Raw genomic sequence first — 20,243 nt, forward strand, 5'->3', positions numbered from 1 at the left:
TGAGCACAAATGCCATGCTTTTCAAGGAGTTTAGCAAACGGTCCAGGGCATTGACCCATTTCATCATACTTTTCATAATATTCACCACCTCTATCTAACCTTACTATTTTCACTTTTTTATCTAGTTGCCTTTCAACCTCATTTAAGTATACTTCAAGAGTATTCACTGCTTGAGATTTATCATGCAACAAATAGATATATCCATAACGTGAAAAATCATCTATAAAGGTGATAAAATATTTTTCTCCACTAAAAGATGGAACATCAAAAGGTCTACAAATGTCTGTATGAATAATTTCAAGAAGATCTATATTCCTTGTGACTCCTTTCTTTGTGTATTTGGTTTGTTTACCTTTAATACAATCCATACACACAATAAAATCAGTAAAATCTAGATTCCAAAGAATTCCATCTTTTACTAATCTTTTTAACCTTTCACTGGATATATGACCCAATCTTTTATGCCACAAGAAAGATGGATTTTCATTAATTGAGCTACGTTTGGTTCCAACATTATGATGCAAGGTCAAAAGTGTTTCAAAAAACAAATCATCAAGCTTTATCTTATATAAACCATCAACAAGAATACCAGAACCAACAAATTGGGATTTTTTAAAAAAACTGAAACATCCATTACCAAATTTAAATGAAAAACCATCAACATCAAGTTTGGACAAAGAAATCAAATTACGGGAAATTGAAGGAACATAAAGAGTTTTAAACAAATCTAAATGAAATTCGCTATCTAAAACTAAACGAAATGTCCCAATGGCTTTAAGTGGAATTTTCTCCCTATTCTCTGTGAACAAGAAATCATCATTTGGATTTGTGGTTTGGGTTGAAAAGAATCCCTGCATCGTATTGGAAATATGAACATCAGAGCCTGAATCAACCCACCAAGTATTAGAAGGAACTTCAATTAAGTTTGATTCAAAACATATAAAAGCTAAAGGCTTACCCTTCTTTTCGAACCATTCTTTACGTTTCATGTAATCTTTCTGAAAGTGTCCAGATTTGTTACAAAAATGACACTTATCATTTTTGCGTTCCTTCGTTTGAGTAGCTTGATCAGAATCCTTTATTTGGGATGTTGCTTGCTTAATGCCTTTTTCAGGCCTTTTCCCAAATTTCCTTCTACCTTCTTGAGTCATGAGATGAACATTATGATTATCTTATTGCTTAAACCTTCATTCTTCTTGAACTAACATACTGGCCAATTCATTCATATTCCACTTATCCTTAATAGTGTTATAGTGAATTTGAAATGGCCCATACTGAGTAGGTAAGGAATTGAGAATAAATTGAACGAGAAAAGTTTCATCCACATTCATCACTAAAGTTTTCAATTTCGCAACAAGATTAGTCATGTCAAGAACATGCTCATGCATACTTCGAGTACCATCAAAACGTATAGTAGTGAAGTCAGCCATTAATTTCCCTGCAAGAGACTTATCTGCAGTTGGAAATATTCTTCAATATTTTTCAAATATTCCTTAGCACTATCAGTTTAGGGTAGAGTTGTTTTGATATTGTTTGCAATAGTCATTCGCATAAACATAATACTCAATCTTTTCGATTTCTCCCAAACTTTATGGAGAGACTTTTCTTTCTCACTGCTTTCACCAGTAATAGCAGTAGATTTCTCAATTTGAAATGCTAAATCAAGATCTAGCACACCTAAGTTGAACTGAACTTGCTCATTCCATTCTGAGAAGTTAGTCCCATTGAGAATTGGAACAGATGAAGCATGCAAATTCACTGAAACAGGAAAAAATACTGCAATAAAATAATCATAATAAGGTAAATGCTCATAACATTAATACTTTGAGATAACAACACATATAAAAATAAATAAATACATTGTACAACTGTGGTACCCCTTTGGGTAGTAACCACAAAATACAAAAAAAAAAAAAAAAAAAATGATACTTAGATGTATTTATTATATATAGCTTCATTGGTGATGCACTAATTAATTAAATAGACAAGTTACCTTGGATTTCCTATATCTACCCAATTAAAAATGACATACAACCTCTTAATGTTTATTTAATCACTTGAAAATTAATTCCTTTGAGAAAATAATTTCTAATAATTGAATAAACCCGATATTCATGAATTTTACAAAAATTATAAGCATCATTATTCCTGAAATATTGCAATTATGTCTATCACTAAAATTAATATCCATTAATCATTATGGTTAGGCTAGCAACCAATCTTTCTATAATATGAATATTTAATTATCTAGTAATAAATTCAACATTAAATTACCCACCACATTATGCATACATAATTTACAAAATTAATTAATTAAATTTTTAGTGGGTGTCTAAAAATTTCATAGATACATGTACTGTAATGTATATTAATAACCATATATTTAATCATGTACAAAACATCATTACAATTTATAGCATCGATTTGCGCAGCGAAATAATAATCAAATATTTCATTCTGTATACTGCTGGAATTAAGAATGGAAAACCTAGCTGAGGAAGAACTCCTAGACAATACCGAATACAGTGACAATACGAAGTCAGTCTTAATTAGTTCCTTTCTCTAAACAATTCTACATCATCACCATCAACATAAAAAAGGAGACAATCTGATAGTCACGAAAGTCACTTGATTTGTCTCATTATGATATGTATATATATATAAGTTATATAACTATCAAACAAAACAATTAAGTTCGGAAAACGAGGCCTAGTATAACATAAGCTAACAAATCTGATCAATGCAATCAGATCTGCAAATACTAATAAGAAAAAACGCTACTCACGTGAATTAGAAAAATAAAATCGGATCTGTTATTAAAGTAGTGTCTTAATACAATAAATTAAAATTATATATATAATTTTTAATTAAACTTACACATATTATTTATGCAAGGATAATGAAAAAATAATGAATTTCAAAATTACTGGTTCAAATATCACATGTAAACTTTAATTAATTTGTATTAAACATTAATTACAAATTATCATAAATTTCTAGATCTTAAAACTTCAATTAATTTCACATTCTTATAACGCATAAATAAATATAGTTAGATATACATACCTTGATTCATGATATTAAACCTTGTTGAGATTAAATCCAACGTTCAGATCATTTAATCACGAACCAAAGGCGGAAACTGGTTTCTCTCTCTTGGCCTCTTGCATATCTAAAACTTTCACGTGTTGTATATATGCACTTTTATAAAGGTGAAGAGAGGACCAGTTTTCCTTTTAGTAACATAATTCTACTTTTCATCAAAGTAAGGAATTAGAAAGAAAACACTTCTCCAATAAGTAATTACCAAAAAGATAATTATAAGTTGACTAGGAATAATTAATTGATATCTATTTAATACGTCACATGTCCAAATCATATGGGCCACAATTAAATAAATAATATTACATTTGGTCCGACTAATTTATAGAACTCGTGTAACTACAAACTGGACTTAACTTTCAACATTATTTTTGTATATCGCATCTCACATTAACATGTTTTTTACAATTAAAAATATAATTTAAATGTAACTAATAACTCTTTTGGAAGCCTATTTTAGGGTGCCACTTGGAGAGACAATGCAAGGGTCTATTTGGTTTGTCACCTAAAAAACTGTTTTATGTTTTCACATAATTGAAAATGAGAAAGCGGTAAAAAAAACTCAGCTTGGTTTAGCTTTTTGAAAACTATGTAGTATTTTTTAAGAACTCAATAATAAAAACTCATGTTTGTTTTCACAGAACTATTTTCTATAGTTCTTTGAAAAAAAAAAGTTAATATTTTTAAAATTTTAAAAATAATTTTTTGAGTGACAAATTAAGCAATCCCTAAATACCCTTAGTTTTAACTCTTTTGGATTCAGTGAGAGAACTCTTTTTAATGTTCAAGTTAGGTTTGAGTTGAAAATTTTCCAATCGATATCAATTTGGACTGGATTTGAGCAGTGTGAAGCAACCACAAGTCAACAAATGAAAATCCACCTTACAATGGAAGTGGTCCAATTTACTACGAGAAATTTATTAGGCGGTGGTGGACTATTGACACTTAGTAGACCAGTTCAATTCAGACTTTATGTCTCTCAAGAGTGTATTAATATATTATAAAGAATTATCAACATTAGTTTTTATTGAATTAGTCCACTTAGTATTAGATGGTCCGCAACCATCTAATAATTTATTTTCAACAATCCTCATATGATGAATTATCATTGGTTGAGTATACCGATGACATGGCATGGTCGGTTTAGTGAATATTTTATTTATTTATACATTTTATTTATTTATAATTGAACTTTCTTAAACAAGACAAAAAGAAAATATAGACACAGGCGAAAAGCTCAAAAGCAAATCTGGGCTAAGGTCACCAAACGGAACAACAACAAGCCAGCCCAAGAGGAGTAAACAATCCCACAGACAAGGACGAGAAAGGCAACGAACAAAGCCTAAAAATATGGGCCAAGCCCATTAACGACTAAACAAGCCTGGTCTGGCAAGTGTTTCTTAGCGCCGTTAATGTCCACCTGATTTTAGGGCCTTTTTACGCTCTTTTCCCCCAAAATTAACCATTGCTTTTCTGTTTCTCTCGCAAAAACTGATTTCCTCTCTTTCTAGTTTGCAATCGGAATCTGTTCATCATTGCCAAATCTACCAAACGTCAAGGTATTCTTCATTCTACTTATTTGCATTGTGATTGCTGTTAAAAAATGGAGTTCTGTTCAAGTATCTACCACATCAAACAAAATCCACTCTAATTCAGTCTTTAATGTGAATAAATTTCTTGGTTATTGGTGTGGAAGAGATAATTATATATATATATATATATATATATATAAGGCTAAGCGGGCCGAGACAGTGTTTTTTTGGGTGAGGTTTTGATGTTTTCGGCCAAATTCTATCTTTTAGCGTGAGAATTTTCATATTCTATATTTTCTGGTGGAAAGTTTAATTTTGGTCATTTTTCTTTCCTTATGTGGGTGGATAGGTTTCCTTGGTTGTTTTTCTTACGGTGTTAGGTTCTCTCTATTATAATTATAAATATATTTATTCCTTCTCTCCCAAGTTTTTAGGACAAGGAAACTAGGTTTTAATAAAATCCCAACCAAAGTCGATTCTGAAAATACAATCCTACCCAAAGTCAGGTAACCCTAGCTATATATATTTGTGTGCGCGCCAATCTGTATTTTACTTGCAATCCTAGAAGAAAATTCTAAGCTTGCAAACAAGATGACAGTTCCAAGAGAGATTATCTCGGAGATACTGAAGCATCTTCCTGTTAAAACTTTGCTGAGATTGAGGTGTGTTTCTAAGTTGTGGTGCTCCGTCATTGACGATCCCTTGTTTGTTGATTTACATCATTCTTTCTCCCAGACTCAGCCCGGCCGTATCAACCTTCTCGTAGCAGCATTTGTCACACTATGCACTGTAGATCCGAAAGGAAGCCCTGCCATTGACATTCTAGATCTGTCCGAGCTCGACCACGACCACGAGTTAAATTTGGAGAATCCTACGGATGAATCAGGGTTTCCTACCCCTATTCAGTCCGTGAATGGCTTAGTCTGTACAAGCAACAGTATATTGAATCCTAGCAGAAGAGAAAGCAAAGCTCTTCCACCCATGAAGACCGCTGATATCATGCCAGTGGTGCCATTGGGTGTCAACAAATACAAAACCCTTTCGCAATGCTATTTAGGGTTTGATTCTTCCTCCAAGAAATACAAAGTTGTAAGCATGTTTTGCATTAATACCCGAAGAAAGGACAGATCACTGGAAATTGGAGATGTCCGGTACAAGATTATGACTCTCGGTACAGATCATTCATGGAGAGACATTGATTCTGTCCCGCATCAATTAAACAGATTTTATGTTGAACGACAGTTTTGTTACGTTGCCGATGTTATATACTGTTTAGGTAAGATTAACGAGTCTCGTAAGATTAACGATTGGAGCGATCTACCAGTGATAGTAGCTTTCGAGGTAAGGAATGAGAAGTTCGGAATAATACCTCTTCCCCAAGGGACGACTGGAATTGGATTTTGTGATCGGGACACCGCTAGTCGTAGTATTGCTTATTCCATACAAGTCGGCGAACATTTGGCTCTGATTGATACTTGTGTTACAACGATTTGGATATTAGAAGACTACACCAAGCAAGTGTGGAGTAGGCACAGTATCATCCTTCCATCTTGTTATACTGCGGATGAGAATGAACTGTTTTTAACACCAGTTGGTACCATCCACACTGGTGAAATTTTAATAAAAGTAAGTTCAAGATTATCAGAATTATCAGAATTGTTATACTATAATCTGGAAAGGAAAACATTGAGGGTATGCAAACTGTCTGAGTTGTTAGATGTAAAGCCACACTTTCTCCATTTGACCAAACATGTGGAAAGCTTATTCAAATTAAAGGGGATTTGAAGAACAAGAACAAGAAGAGGAAAAACAAGAACAAGAAGAGGACAATTTGATCTACATAATTGGCAACTATCAATTTTCGTTATTCACGCTTGGTTGGATTTTTTTACAATTAAATAATAAATTCAATTTAAACACGTAATCAAATAGTCAAATAATCAAATAAATAATAAAAATTGCAATTAAAATAATTAAAATAATACCGAGACTATCCTTTTAAAATTAGGGGTATTACATTGTTAATGGCTTTAGTGTTACAACTTCATTATTTGTAAAAGCCTTAGGAAGTTTTTTTTGCAGTAAATTCAAGAGATTTATCTGTCATCTTTTTAGAACACATACACATAAACACATAGTGAGTTTAGAGTTGTGGTGTTCAAATCTTGATCGTGATCATACAATTGCATCACGACGATCAAAGAAAATCAGATATATTTCTACATCGATGTGCTTAAATGGTCTAATTGAATTAAATGATTTAATTGATGTATTTGTTTAAATGACGTGTTTGGTTATTTGTAATTAATTATAGATTAAATGATTAAATATTTATTTTATATTTTCATTTTTATTTGTATGGATATGGATAATAGTAATGGACCAACGATTTGGGTTTCATGGACTACTTGGATAGGAGGTTTAATCGGTATGGATAATTATCCATGGATAGCTGTATATATATATATATATATATATATATATATATACGTAATATATTAATATATTTAGTTAACTTTTTATTTTTTCTTTTATTTTTATTATTTTCCTTATAAAGTAGACTTAGTTTGGGAAAATGATTAGGGTTATTATTTAGTCTATAAATATATAACTATAGGTTAGTAAAATGGGGCTAGAAATTATTAACGTAATTTATTTTAGAGAAAATGCAAAGAGTTTAGAGAGAGAAAATGAAGAGAAAGAGAAAGGAGGCTAGGGTTTTTAATAAAAAAATCCTTAAGGCAAGTTCTATTTCTTATCTTCCCCTTTGATTCATCATCTATATATGCTAGATTAGTTCCAGAAATTTAATTAAATTATTTAAATATAATTGCATGAACAAAATCTGAAATTACTGTTCATGTGTTTATATTTGTAACGACCCGGTCATTTACCTCCATTTCTATTTTCTTGAAATTTTACGGATAAATTTTTTCCGTTTAATTTTCTTTTCTAAGCTCTGTTTCTTGTCGCTTAGTGTCGTCTCAAGTGCTCAGAAATGGTTTCCGAGACTCTTTTCTGTGGATTGATAACTTCCTTTGAGGACCAAGTCATTTCTGCATTTTCGCTTTTCGGACACTATGCGCCTTTCATCGTTTTCCCTGTTTCGTCTTTTTCCCTATTTTGTCTTTTCCCCATTTGTCACTTGTTTGGCAAAACCTCACTTTTCATTCTCAGAGTTAGTTTTTGACTTCACGTGCCTTCATCTTGAGTGGTTTCCTCGAAATACGTATTTTTACTTTTGCAAGAAAGTACTCTAGTTGCTCTTGGTGTCCATAGGGGCATAGATGCACAATTCTTCATAATCTTTCTCAATTCTTGGGGTGTTTTTCATAAATATCTTTTGAAGATATTTTATTTCAGGGGCATCTAAGAAAATATCTTTTGGAAGATATTTTCATTTTGGGGCAGTTTCGCAGTTAACCCTTTTTGTAGGGGCCATTGTGCAATTAACGAAAGTTATTACAAAATGTCTCGTCTGGAGCCTGGATCCTCGTACATGATTCATTTTCACATTTCGTTAAGTCATGGACCCTTGGGATTTCCTTCTGGTCATTTTTCTCCAGTTTCAGAGTTTCTAGACCCTATTGCAGCCGAACTTGTTCGGGGCATAACTCTCTACTCGGGACTCAGTTTTTAACGCCATTTCTTCTGTTGTTCATATTTTCTCATTTTCAATCTTTTTCGCTTACAGAGTTTTGCCATTTAAGCACGTTTGCTCAAAATCCACTTTTCCGGACCCGGTGGGGCCCGTTCGGGGCACTTTTTGAGATTTCTATAAAAGGGGGATGAGATATTTCATTTTTCATCTTCCCCACTCTCCATGCACGACCTGAAGCAGCCATGGATGCCCATGGAGCTGCCACCTTCTCTCTCCTCCTTTGATATACTTTTCCTAAGTAAAAAGTCTTCGGCCTTCACATTTTTTGTCCCCCTCGACGTGTTCTACCATTCCCCCTTATTAGAATTCATTTCTGATCATTTCTTGAGTTTGGGTTTGAGGTCAAGTTGTGATTTTCATGAGGCTTCCTTCGGATTCATGTAGATTGTGTTGTCCCCGACAAAACCCTTCGATTTCGGCAGTTTCGGAACACTTTTCTTCCGGTGGGGATTTGGGGTTTTCATCTCAAATTGAGGTAGGGGGTGTTATAATTTACTTTCTTGCTATATTACATGCTTGTGATGCTTATACAACTTGGTTGCATGCTTGAATCACAAAATCTAGAGATTTTATTATTTATTTTTCTTGTGAAGGGTTTAATTTTCCCGGTTGTCCATAACTTTGTTTAATCATGTGGCATAATAGAATATTACCCCTTGATATGTAGATTGATATATATTAAATCTAGATTATTTGGACAAGTAATGAAGATTTTATTTAATATTTATCTTGAATAAAATATTAAATGTGGCCTTATCTAGCTTTAAATCAACATGTGATAGTATATTATAATAGGCCTTAGCATGCTCTTCAACATAGTTTAATTTGAGAGTAATCGGAGAAGTTTTGAAATCTAATAATATTTAATTAATTAGATTAATTAAATTGCTCCAAGTGTACTATTCATCCCGTTGGATTTCTGACTTGAAATTCTTGATATGCATGTCATATAGTTTCACATATATTAAATTTAGAATATTTGATTAGGTTTTGAAACCTTTTAATTATTATTTTTCTAGTATTAAAGTTTAATACTCGTGGCCATACCTTGCATGAAATGTACTTGTATCGTGTTTTTAAATCAAGTTGTGACATGTTGTATAACATATATTAAATTGAGGTCATTTGGATGACTTTCAAAATCTAGAGATTTTAATTAAATAAAATAATTAAAATCCATTTAATGGTTCTATGCACTTGATTAAGTTTCTAACCTTGTATTCATGATTTTCTTGATAAGTTCATTCACGTGTATTACATTGAGCATAATCGGATAAGTTTTGAAACTTATATTTATTCATTTCTCTTGTATGGAACTTAACTCACATGGTTGTGTCGTGTATGAAATGAACTTGAAACTTGACATTGAACTTAGCCTTGACATGATCCTTGATATAACTTGTTCGTAGAACATTTGGACTTGCCATGTAACCTTGATAATTTAATCCCTTAAGTAGATTAAATTTCCTTTTATGTCTCCCTCGAGTTAATCATGCCTTGATATCATGTATCTAGACTTCTTGTATCTTGGTTTCATTAATGTGCTTAATGAACATGCTCATTTGTTTCGGAATGGTTTATTCACACATGTGTTGTTTAGTATACAATTGAATCATGTATCTTATATTTATGGTATATTTGCTTCGATGAATTCCATGTGCTATTTATCTTGGTTGTGGTCTATATAAATGCACACATTGATTTCTTGACATTTCACATGCCATCATAGTTGAGAACTTAGGGCATGACTTGTGTGTTCCAAAATCTTGGTTGTGCATGATATGTGGTTAATGCATTTATTGTATTTTGATACAATCTTGACTTGCACAACTTGTTGATTTTGGGACTTGGGATATCAATTAAGAATTGACATGGCTAGGACTCGGTTCTACTACGGGGGAATGTCCCTCTACACTATAGTGCGCATTAGGGGAAAGGTACCCATGAGTTAGTAGCCCTAAAGTGATCTCAAGAGTACGGTTTTAATCCACCACCATACTCCGATTGCCTAATTCATTTATGGAATTGTGATCCGTAAATGAATTAGGCAATCCCTCCACAAAATCCATAGAAATACTCTCCCACTTCCACTCTAGTATAGGTAGTGGCTGTAGAGCTCCTAACGGCCTCTTATGATCAATCTTGACCATCTGATAAGTACTACACTGAGAGACAAAAATAGAATTGTCCCTCTCATACCTGCCCACCAAAACTGCCACTTCATATCTTGATACATCTTGTCTCCTCTTGGATAAACAGAAAAACTCAGAGTGATAAGTCTCAATCATCACATCCTTCCTCAAATCGTCAGCAGAAGGTACCATTAAACGCCCTTTGTACCTCAAACCTCCATCAGTCCCAATATAGTAAAATGGAACCTCCTCAAAAGCTATCTCTGCAACTTTGTCAATGCACTGCTGATCCGTGAGTTATGCTTCCAGAACTTTGTGAATGATAGAAGGTGTAACTACCATGCAAGCAATAAAAGCATCAGACAACTCGTCAACGGTCTTCAAAACATTCCACTCAATAGTGAATAAAACAGAGAGACTCGTATAGGGTTGGCGACTAAGTGCATCTGCCATCACATTCGCTTTCCCTGGATGGTACTGTATAGAGAAATGATAGTCATTCACAAACTCTAACCATCTACGCTGTCTCATATTCAGCTCCTGCTAAGTGAACAAATACTGTAGACTTTTGTGATCACTAAATAATCTGAAAGATTCTCCCAACAGATAATGCCTCAAAATGCGTAAGGCAAAGACTACAATTGCCAACTCCAAATCATGTGTTGGATAATGAAGCTTATGAGGCTTAAGCTTTCGAGATTTATACGAAATTGGTCGCTCCTCCTGCATCAAAACACATCCAAGATTTTGTAAAGAAGTATCTGTATAGACAAGATATTCTATCCCGCTCTGTGGAGTAGATAGAACCGGTGCAGAAGTCAACTTGTTCTTTAGCTCATCAAAAGCTTTTTGACAGTGTTCATCCCACACGAACCGTACACCTTTCTTAGTCAAATGAGTGAGTGGTCCCTCTATCTTTGAGAACCTCTGGATGAACTTACGATAATATTCTGCCAAGCCTAAGAAACTCCAAATCTCGGTAGGTGAAGTAGGCTATCCCCACTCGACTACTGTTGAAACCTTGGCTGGATCTACCGTTATTCCCCTTTCTGACACCACGTGACCCAGAAACTTCACTTCCCGCTGTCAAAATTCATACTTCTAGAACTTGGCATATAACTGGTGTTCTTGAAGCGTCTGTAACACTATATGAAGATATCTTCCATGATCATCCTTCAACTTAGAATAAATCAAAATATCATCAATGAAGACGATAATAAATTGATCTAAGTAAGCCTTGAATACTCGATCCACCAAATTCATAAAAACTGCTGGTGCGTTAGTCAATTTGATAGGCATCACACGAAACTCATAAGAACCATATCTAGTGAGAATCGCTATCCTGGGAACATCCTGCTCCCTAACCTGTAGTTGATGCTATCCAGAACGGTAGATCAATTTTAGAGAAGTATGTAGCTCCCTTCAACTGATCAAAAAGGATCATCGATCTTGGGTAAAGGATACTTGTTGCGAATAGTAACCTTGTTCAACTCTCTGTAATCTATACCCAGGTGGAGTGAATTATCCTTCTTCTTCACAAATAGAACTGGTGCTCCCTAGGGTGAAGTACTCCTATAAATAAAACTGTAGCCGAGTAAGTGCTGAATCTGATCCCTCAGCTCTCGCATCTCCACTAGTGCCATCCTATATGGTGCTCTAGCAATAGGCGTAGTGCCTGGAGCTAATTCAATCACCAAGTCTATCTCTCAACTAGGTGGCAACCCTGGAATCTCTTAAAAAACATCTAAAAATTCCTGTACGATTGATATGCTATCCAATGACACAGTAATCTCCTCCTCTGTTTCCTCCTCCACATAAAACAAATAAGTGCTAGTAACCTTGTTGGAACGTGGCATAGCGACGACGTACATATCCTGTCGGGGTATGGTGAAAATAATAGACCTATCATAACAATTAACCTGGGCATGGTAGTAAGATAACCAATCCATCCCAAGTACTACATCATAAGTGTGCATGTCTAGGACTAATAGATTGGCTAGAAATCTGAGTCTACCGATATCTAGTGTCACAGGCCTATCACTCTCATGTAAAATGGCAGTATCGCTAATCAGTGTAGAAATACCCATAATTTCTAAATACTACGTAGAGCAAAACACATAAGGTATACAAAATACTCTGAAATCTACTCACGTTTAGAATATCGCTCTATCTCGGGAATTATTCCTTTGAAAATTTACCGTATTGATTTACACAAGTTCTTTTATAAACGCCTTGGTAATCTTATACTACAACATGGTAATCAACAAAAATTTATTTGCGTGACCAAATACCAACCACTCCACTGTGATATTCCTTTACCATCGTAACATACACGTTCCAATAAAATTTAGAAAAAACATTTATGTAATTATCACTAAAATGTTTTCATAAAACACAAAAGAGATACCAAAACCACTAGTTCACTTTATTAAAAACTTCTTTAAACCATAAACTGTCAAAAGAATAATTGTAAAATATTCTTTAACATACTACTAGCGTACGTGATTAAATCCGTACTGCACTTTTACTAATACCTCCACTATTACTAGTAATTAAAATTACTCTTAAAAGAGCATTCATCCTTGAACTCCGGTACCCTCTATTTTAGATGCTCCGGTATCTCCTCCATCATGGTCTTCTTCGAGGTCTTCCTCTCCACTTGGCTCAGCTTCGAGCACTACCGAAGTTGTGTTAGGTCCACAGTATGGTGGCCAATCTCGCACACCAGAAACCTTCCTTGACTTATACTCCGAAGCAACACCTATTGGAACCAATTCCTTGGTCTCCAATTCTGCTTTCTTGGTCAGCCTTCGCAGGGGAATCGTCGGAGTAATCTTTTTCTTCCTTGTGGGTCCTTCTTTGCTTTCATCATGGACCACATCATTTTCCTAGTGCCAAACATTCTGAAATTATAGAATAAACTTGACATCAGTACATTCTAAGCGAACCGTAAAGGAATACAACGAATCCTAAACTTAAGCTCTAAACAATAGAATACGCTATGTGGAAGTCTTATACTATAAGATCCTAGAGACACTTGAACCTGGAGCGCTCTGATACCAACTGTGATACCCCTCGATTCTAGAGCCACGGGTGATCAAGTCTGAGCACAGATCCGGGGGATACCAGACAATTAATATTTAAATGAACACGGAATACAAAATGAATTAAAAAATAAATGATAAAACTGAAAGAATTCTAAATTATAAATCCTCAAAAATATATAATTAAAATCCAATAATCCAAATCCTCCATTAATTAAACAACTCGGGAATCCATCTAGTGGACCCCTATTAAAATCCCAACTGAAGATAAACTAAACTAAAAAGGAAATCGAAACTAAATAAAAATAGAAATCCTACGTAGTCGAAAGAATGAGTGACCGTCTCTGCTCAGCACGAACAAGCTCTAAGACTGGAACCGTCCAATACTTGAAAAATAATAATAGGTTAGGCCCACGAACAAATTCTATTTTAACTACAATCCAAATAGAGACTCGATACGCAGATATATCCTAGATATCTCAACAATAGCTATCTAGTCCATATATATATATATCCACACTAATGGACTCTCATTGGACTACAAAGGGGGTCTCAACCTGAATAGAAAGTAACATGCAAATCGCACCTGAAGTGGGCATAAGTACCTAAGCCTAATAGGGTATACATCAACCTATCATAGCCAGTTATGCATCCTACTGCATATACGCACCCTAACCATTGACTCTGAGACTTAAGCTTATATCACGGTACCATAATTATATATATATATAATCCTTCCTAATACAGAATATAAAACAAATATCCAATATGCCGTTCAAATGTTTCAGTTGACAAGACATGAATCCATGTAGGATTTAACTATTTTAGTTAATCCATTCCGTATGTATGAATAGGTAGGAATTAGCATTTTGGTTTAATCCATCCCTAATATGCTACCGTCCTATATCGGTGCATATAATGCACATGATCCATAAATGATGCAACACTTAAAACAGTACATCAAATAAAATCCACAAAATCTATATAATTGATAGAAACAGAATTTAATGGTTCATCAATTAAAATCCAGAATAACATCCATGTAATTGATAGAATATTATTTAATGGTTCATCAATTAAAGTCCAGAATAACATCCCTACAATTGATAGAACAGTATTTAATGGTTCATCAATTAAAGTCTAGTATAAGCATAACAAAATCTAATAAATATATGACCCTATTATGCATCCAATACAGATTTTAAAAAAAATCATATCACAGTCCGTTAAGTTGCTAGAATAAAATTAAAGCAAATATATCCCTTATCCGTTAATAGCATGCAAGGTTGTTTAAAACCTTCCTACTGTTAAATCCATTAGCATATAGAAAAAAAATTATGCAATAAGGAGTTTTAATACATCATAAAACAATATTTAGAACCCTTAATATCAACCCAAAACAGTCCAAAAATCTAAAAACAAAACTGTGCTTTTAAAAAAAAATATTCCAGAAAGTTACTATGCACGAGAGCTTGCTCTCAAAGTGTGAGAGCAAGCTCCCACACAAGGGAGCCGGCTCCCTAACCTTGGGAGCCAGCTTTGTGACCAAGGGAGTTGGCTCCCTAATTCTATGGAGCCAGCTCTTTCTCTCACAGAGGTCGTCCACTGAAAAAACAAAAGGAGCCGGCTATGTCCATGCTTCCTGTCATCGTCCTCGTCTCCGATAACATTCAAAACCCTCTGTAATGTTTTATTTTAAGTTCCTAGAGGTCCAACTACATCCCAAATCATCCAAAAAATTATTAAAACCCAGTATACATCGTTACAAGAAATTTAAAACAGAATTTAAAATAAGTTATACCGTAAATCAAATTCAATTAATCAACGCATATAATACAGTTTAATAGCTGAATTAACATGCATACTAATCACTTTTAATATCCGTTTAGTTCCTGGAGACTACCTAGGCATACACAGAACACAGGTCAAAGGAAAAGAGTAAGAAATAGAACTTGCCTGTGAGATTTTGAATCAAAATCTCAACACTGTCTTCCTAGATTTTCCCGGCGAGTTCTGACTACCGTCAAGCCTCCTACTGCTCTAGTTCTAACCCATAATCAACCTCTTCCTTCCTCCTTGGTCCGACCTTTAATTGACGGCCAAAACCCTAACTGGTTCTCTCTATTTTCCTCTTAAATCCCTTTCTATTTCTCTCTGCCTCTCAGTACGTGAATAGGGTTCTAAAACTCTTGGTAGACTTATACGGTTATACTTATAGGCATATACAACTCTAACCCTAATTACATTAAGAGAAGGAAAAGAAAAATAAAATAAAAATACCATTAAGTCGACAACCCATGAAACTATATAAAACTCTAGAATTTATAATACACCATATATAATGATAAAATTATAATTCAATTATTAATAATTAATAATTATTAAACTAATCCACATATACATATATACCCATACATACATGTATATAAATTCATGGGTATTAACCGTACCCATTTAATCCAACCCATCCATTAATAAAATTATACACTTGACTTTAAACAATTAATTAACATCCACATAAAACAAAATAAATTACAATTACATAAATAATGCCAGTTAAACAAATAAAGGAATTTAACCAATTAATGAAAGGAATAAAATTTAATTACACAAAGAAATCACTTTAAACAATTAAACAATTTACAATTAAACAAATAGAAAAATAAACTTTAAACAATTAAACGATTTACAATTAAACAAATAGACAAATTATCAAGTAAAGAATTTAAAAATGCACAAAAACCATAAAAGAAAATACCGAGACTATCCTTTTAAAATTAGGGGTATTACACTTTGGGACGTAGATTTGATTCATAGGACATCAACAATGGAGATAAAAAGAGTAAAAATTTGTCAGAGACGAAGAAGAAGACAACATGTTTCGGCCGATGTGGATGTTTCGGCCGACGGAATTAGGGGTATCGGTCGACCGAAATATCCTATTTAGGCAACATATTTTGTTATCTGATTTTAATGGTTTTTGGAATTGTTTTAACACTGTAAGCGGTATTCGGCTTTGGGTAAGTGGTTATTGGCTATTTGGATAACGTTACATTGTTACGTATAGGTAAAAATTATATCATATGTTATATTAATTTATTTATATATATATATATTGTCCTAAAATTGTTTTAACCGATAGGATAATGATATATTGGTTAGATGTTAGACTTTTAGCATGAATATTAATATAATGTGTAACGTGTTATGTGGTTAATTAATATAACCACTTTTGAACACTAGTTAGTGGTCGGGTGATTTTATCACTTCAGTAGAAAAATAAAGATAATGTTTAAATTGGTAGTAACGTGGTATTTATTTTTAATGCACGTAATTGTATTAATAAATGAGTTTATTTAATTATTGAATTGTAAATCATTTTTGGGATAATGTTTTATGTGTTTAATTAATTTCATATTATTAATTATGATTTAGTTATATGAACGAATGTCCTTGTGATCTATAAAAATGGTCTATAGCTGTAGTATTTAATCTATCTCTGATTTATATATTGTGAATGAGATTAATGTTTGTATGGGATGTGATCATGAAGGTAGCTAATAAGTTAGAGGCTCTTTGATAATATATTAATATGGTTGGATTGTATAGATTAATGCACTATTAAAAATAATATGGGGGCATATTAGGGACGGATTAATGGAATAGTTAAGTCGAACCTATTTATATTTATAACGGAATGGATTAACCATAGAATTAAGTCCTACTTATGCTTGTCAGGTCAACAAAATAGTTGAATGACATAATATTGAAATATATGATTGGATAGTTTACTTTATGTTTGGATAGGGTGGATATTATATATGTATAGTTATATACTATGAGATGAGCTTGAGCTTCAGGATCAGTGGTTAGGGTACGTAAATTGCCAGGGATGTGTAGCTAGATATAGTGGATAGTTGTGTACCTTGCTAGGTTTAGGTACTCATGCCCATTATATGTGCGTTTTGCATGTTGTCTGCTATTTAAGTTGAGACAACCCTATAGTTTAGTGAGGTTCTTTTAATGTGTATGTGTGTGTGTGTGTGTATATATACCGGACTATATTAGTTATTGTTGAGTTAACTAGAATGTATACGAGTTTTGAGTCTTTGTTTGGGATGTAGTAAATTAGAACTTGTTTGTGGGTCTGACCCACCATTATTTTTCAGGTGTCATTAGTTCCAGACTTAGAGATTGTTCATGCTGGGCAGAGACAATCTATTCACTCCTCCGACTCTACGTAGGATTCCTTCTTTATGTTTTAGTTTTGGATATTGTTTAATTAAATTTTTAGTTGGGATTTAATAGGGGCCCACATGATGGATTCCCGAGTTATAGTTTTAATTAATTACTGGTATCAGAGAATTTGGTTTATTGAATGAGTTATTATTGTATTAATTAATGGGGTTTTATTATTTTGTTTCTTTCAGCATATTTATTTATTTTTAATTCTTTTAGTATTCTATGCTTGTTAAATTACCTAATTGTTTTGACATCCCTCGTTTTTGTGCTCGGACTTGATCACCCATGGCTCTAGAATCGAGTGGTATCATAGTTGGTATCAGAGCACTCCAGATTCAAGTGTCTCTAAGGATCTATTCTTTACTTGACTTCTGTGTAGTGTATTCTTTTATTTAAAGCATAATTTTAGGATTCATAGTATTCCTTTACAGTCCGTTTAGAACATACCGAAGTCAATTCAATTATGTGATTTCAGAATGGTTGGCACTAGGAAGAAGATGGGGTTTGCGGTGAAAGCAAAGAAGGACCAAAAGAAGGAAAATATTACTTCGACGATACCTGTGACGGCCCAAGTTTTTCAACCCGATGCGTCAGTGATGAACCAAAAGATGACCCGATAACGGATCCGAAATGCAGAAGCAAAAGATAAAACAACGGTCTCTAGAGATACAACATGGCTCTAAGACACCATTATGACCCTCAACGAGGTCACGGAACCCAAAGGAATCAAATACGGAAGCAACGTTTCAAAAATGAACAAGAATGAATCTAGGGGCAAAAATGTCATTTCCAGCTTAAAAGTGGGTTCCACCGAGCACACCATTGGAAAGACAACAAAAAATCAATAAACTTAGACTCAAGAATCACTTGATTCGGAGTCCGGATGAAGAAGATATGGCTAACGGAAGAAGAAGGGGCAAAACGGTCAAAAAGTGCCAACCAAAGATCATCTAACCAGTTAGGAGACCTTCCTAACCGATTAGGAGGCCAAAAATCTCGACCAAAACACTGCCCATGCACATGTAACCGGTTACCAAACTCCTTCTAACCGTTTACAAGTGAAGGAGGCAGAATGGGCAGCAAGAAATCCTGGCAGCAGGGATTTTTCCGGAAAAAATGGAAATTTGAGGGCCTAGATGACATTTTCTAGAAAAACCCAAAGAAGAAACCCCCCTCAAAATTGAGTTTTCTATATAACTAAAAAGAAAAATTGAAAAATACACACTTTTAAATGCCCAAAATGCCCTCCCAAGAAAACTGGTCCAGAGGGTCCAAAAAGCTGCTAAAAAACAGAAGTTGAACTTTGCGATCAATTTCCGATACCAAGATGGCATTTTCTGGAAAAACACGAAGAAGAAACCCCCTTAAAATCACATTTTCTAAGTGACTACATAAAGAATGGATTTATTTCCCTAAGAAAATTCCCAAAATACCCTTAAGTCAGAATATGCAACAAAAGTGTAAAATGAGTCCGTAAGAAGAAGCTTTGCCCGGAAACGACCATGCACACAAACGTAACTTACCTAATAAGATGTGCTACAATGGTCCATGGCTCAAAAATATGGCCGACACAAAATATGACCCCCCAACGGCCAAAATGCCAAAAACGAAGTTTGGAATGAAAACTTGGAATTTAAAATCATGAGACGATTTCAAAATGCCATTTAGCCTTTGGCCACACCTCATACATGATGAATGAATGCTAATGGATGAGTTTCATACACAATGCACACTCCGGTGCAAAATAGTATACTAAAACGCATGATTTTTCATATATTCTCATTAAGACAAAAATTAACATCCATGATATAAATGTGATTCTAAAAGAAGTTTGCCCCTTGGGCTCATTTCATATACATAAAATGAGAATCAAAATTGTTCTTAGGCACACATTACAACTTTAGAATCAAATATACACTTTTGACATATAAAACTACAAAGGCATTTCAAGCCAATCTTCACAAAATGGAAATCTTCAAGTCCACAAGTCATCCAAGCATAATGGGAGTCTCAACTTTAATTCTTGTACCTGAAATATGCCCCAGTATCGTAGGGGTGAGTAACATAAAGTTACTCGCAGGAAATGAGCATGTATCGACCTACGTTTTATAAGTTTGCATGATTAAATTATTGTGGTTCATTCCACCTAACGTCTATGTCAAAGGTGAGACTCAAGGAGCATCTTCGCTACCTAAGATCATTTCTAGCATCAATCACCTCATTCATGCAATTTTAGCAACATAGGGTCATGCTTACACAAAGCAACAACATAGGAGCACGTTTACACAAAGTAACAACATATAGATTCTCAAGGTTATCAACTTCAAGTCTAAAATGCAACATTAACTAAATATAACAATTTAGCATAATTAGAATATCTAATACCACACATCAAGACATAGATTCTCTAGGTTATCAACTAGAAATCTAAAAGTGTGAAATCAACTAAATATAGCAATTTAGTATGGATGTACTTAACAACATCAAAATCGCCAAGAGCCAAAACCACAAGTCAACAAGGTAAACATGA

The 20,243-nt window shown here is 33.9% G+C and overlaps 1 protein-coding gene across 1 annotated transcript in view; it reads left to right on the forward strand.

Moving 5' to 3' along the window:
• Nucleotides 1-5,225: 5,225 nt before the first annotated feature.
• The window catches only part of LOC132304692 (F-box protein At5g65850-like), a 45,891-nt gene continuing 30,873 nt past the window's right edge, over nucleotides 5,226-20,243 (forward strand). The window contains exon 1 of the mRNA XM_059802424.1: nucleotides 5,226-6,326. Coding sequence (XP_059658407.1) covers nucleotides 5,226-6,326 — 1,101 coding nt within the window. The remainder of the gene's footprint in view (nucleotides 6,327-20,243) is intronic.

The sequence above is a fragment of the Cornus florida genome, unplaced genomic scaffold (genome assembly GCF_030987335.1).
Source record: "Cornus florida cultivar Cherokee Brave unplaced genomic scaffold, ASM3098733v1 CherokeeBrave_3.0.0_Hap2_Chr04, whole genome shotgun sequence".
Taxonomy (NCBI): domain Eukaryota; kingdom Viridiplantae; phylum Streptophyta; class Magnoliopsida; order Cornales; family Cornaceae; genus Cornus; species Cornus florida.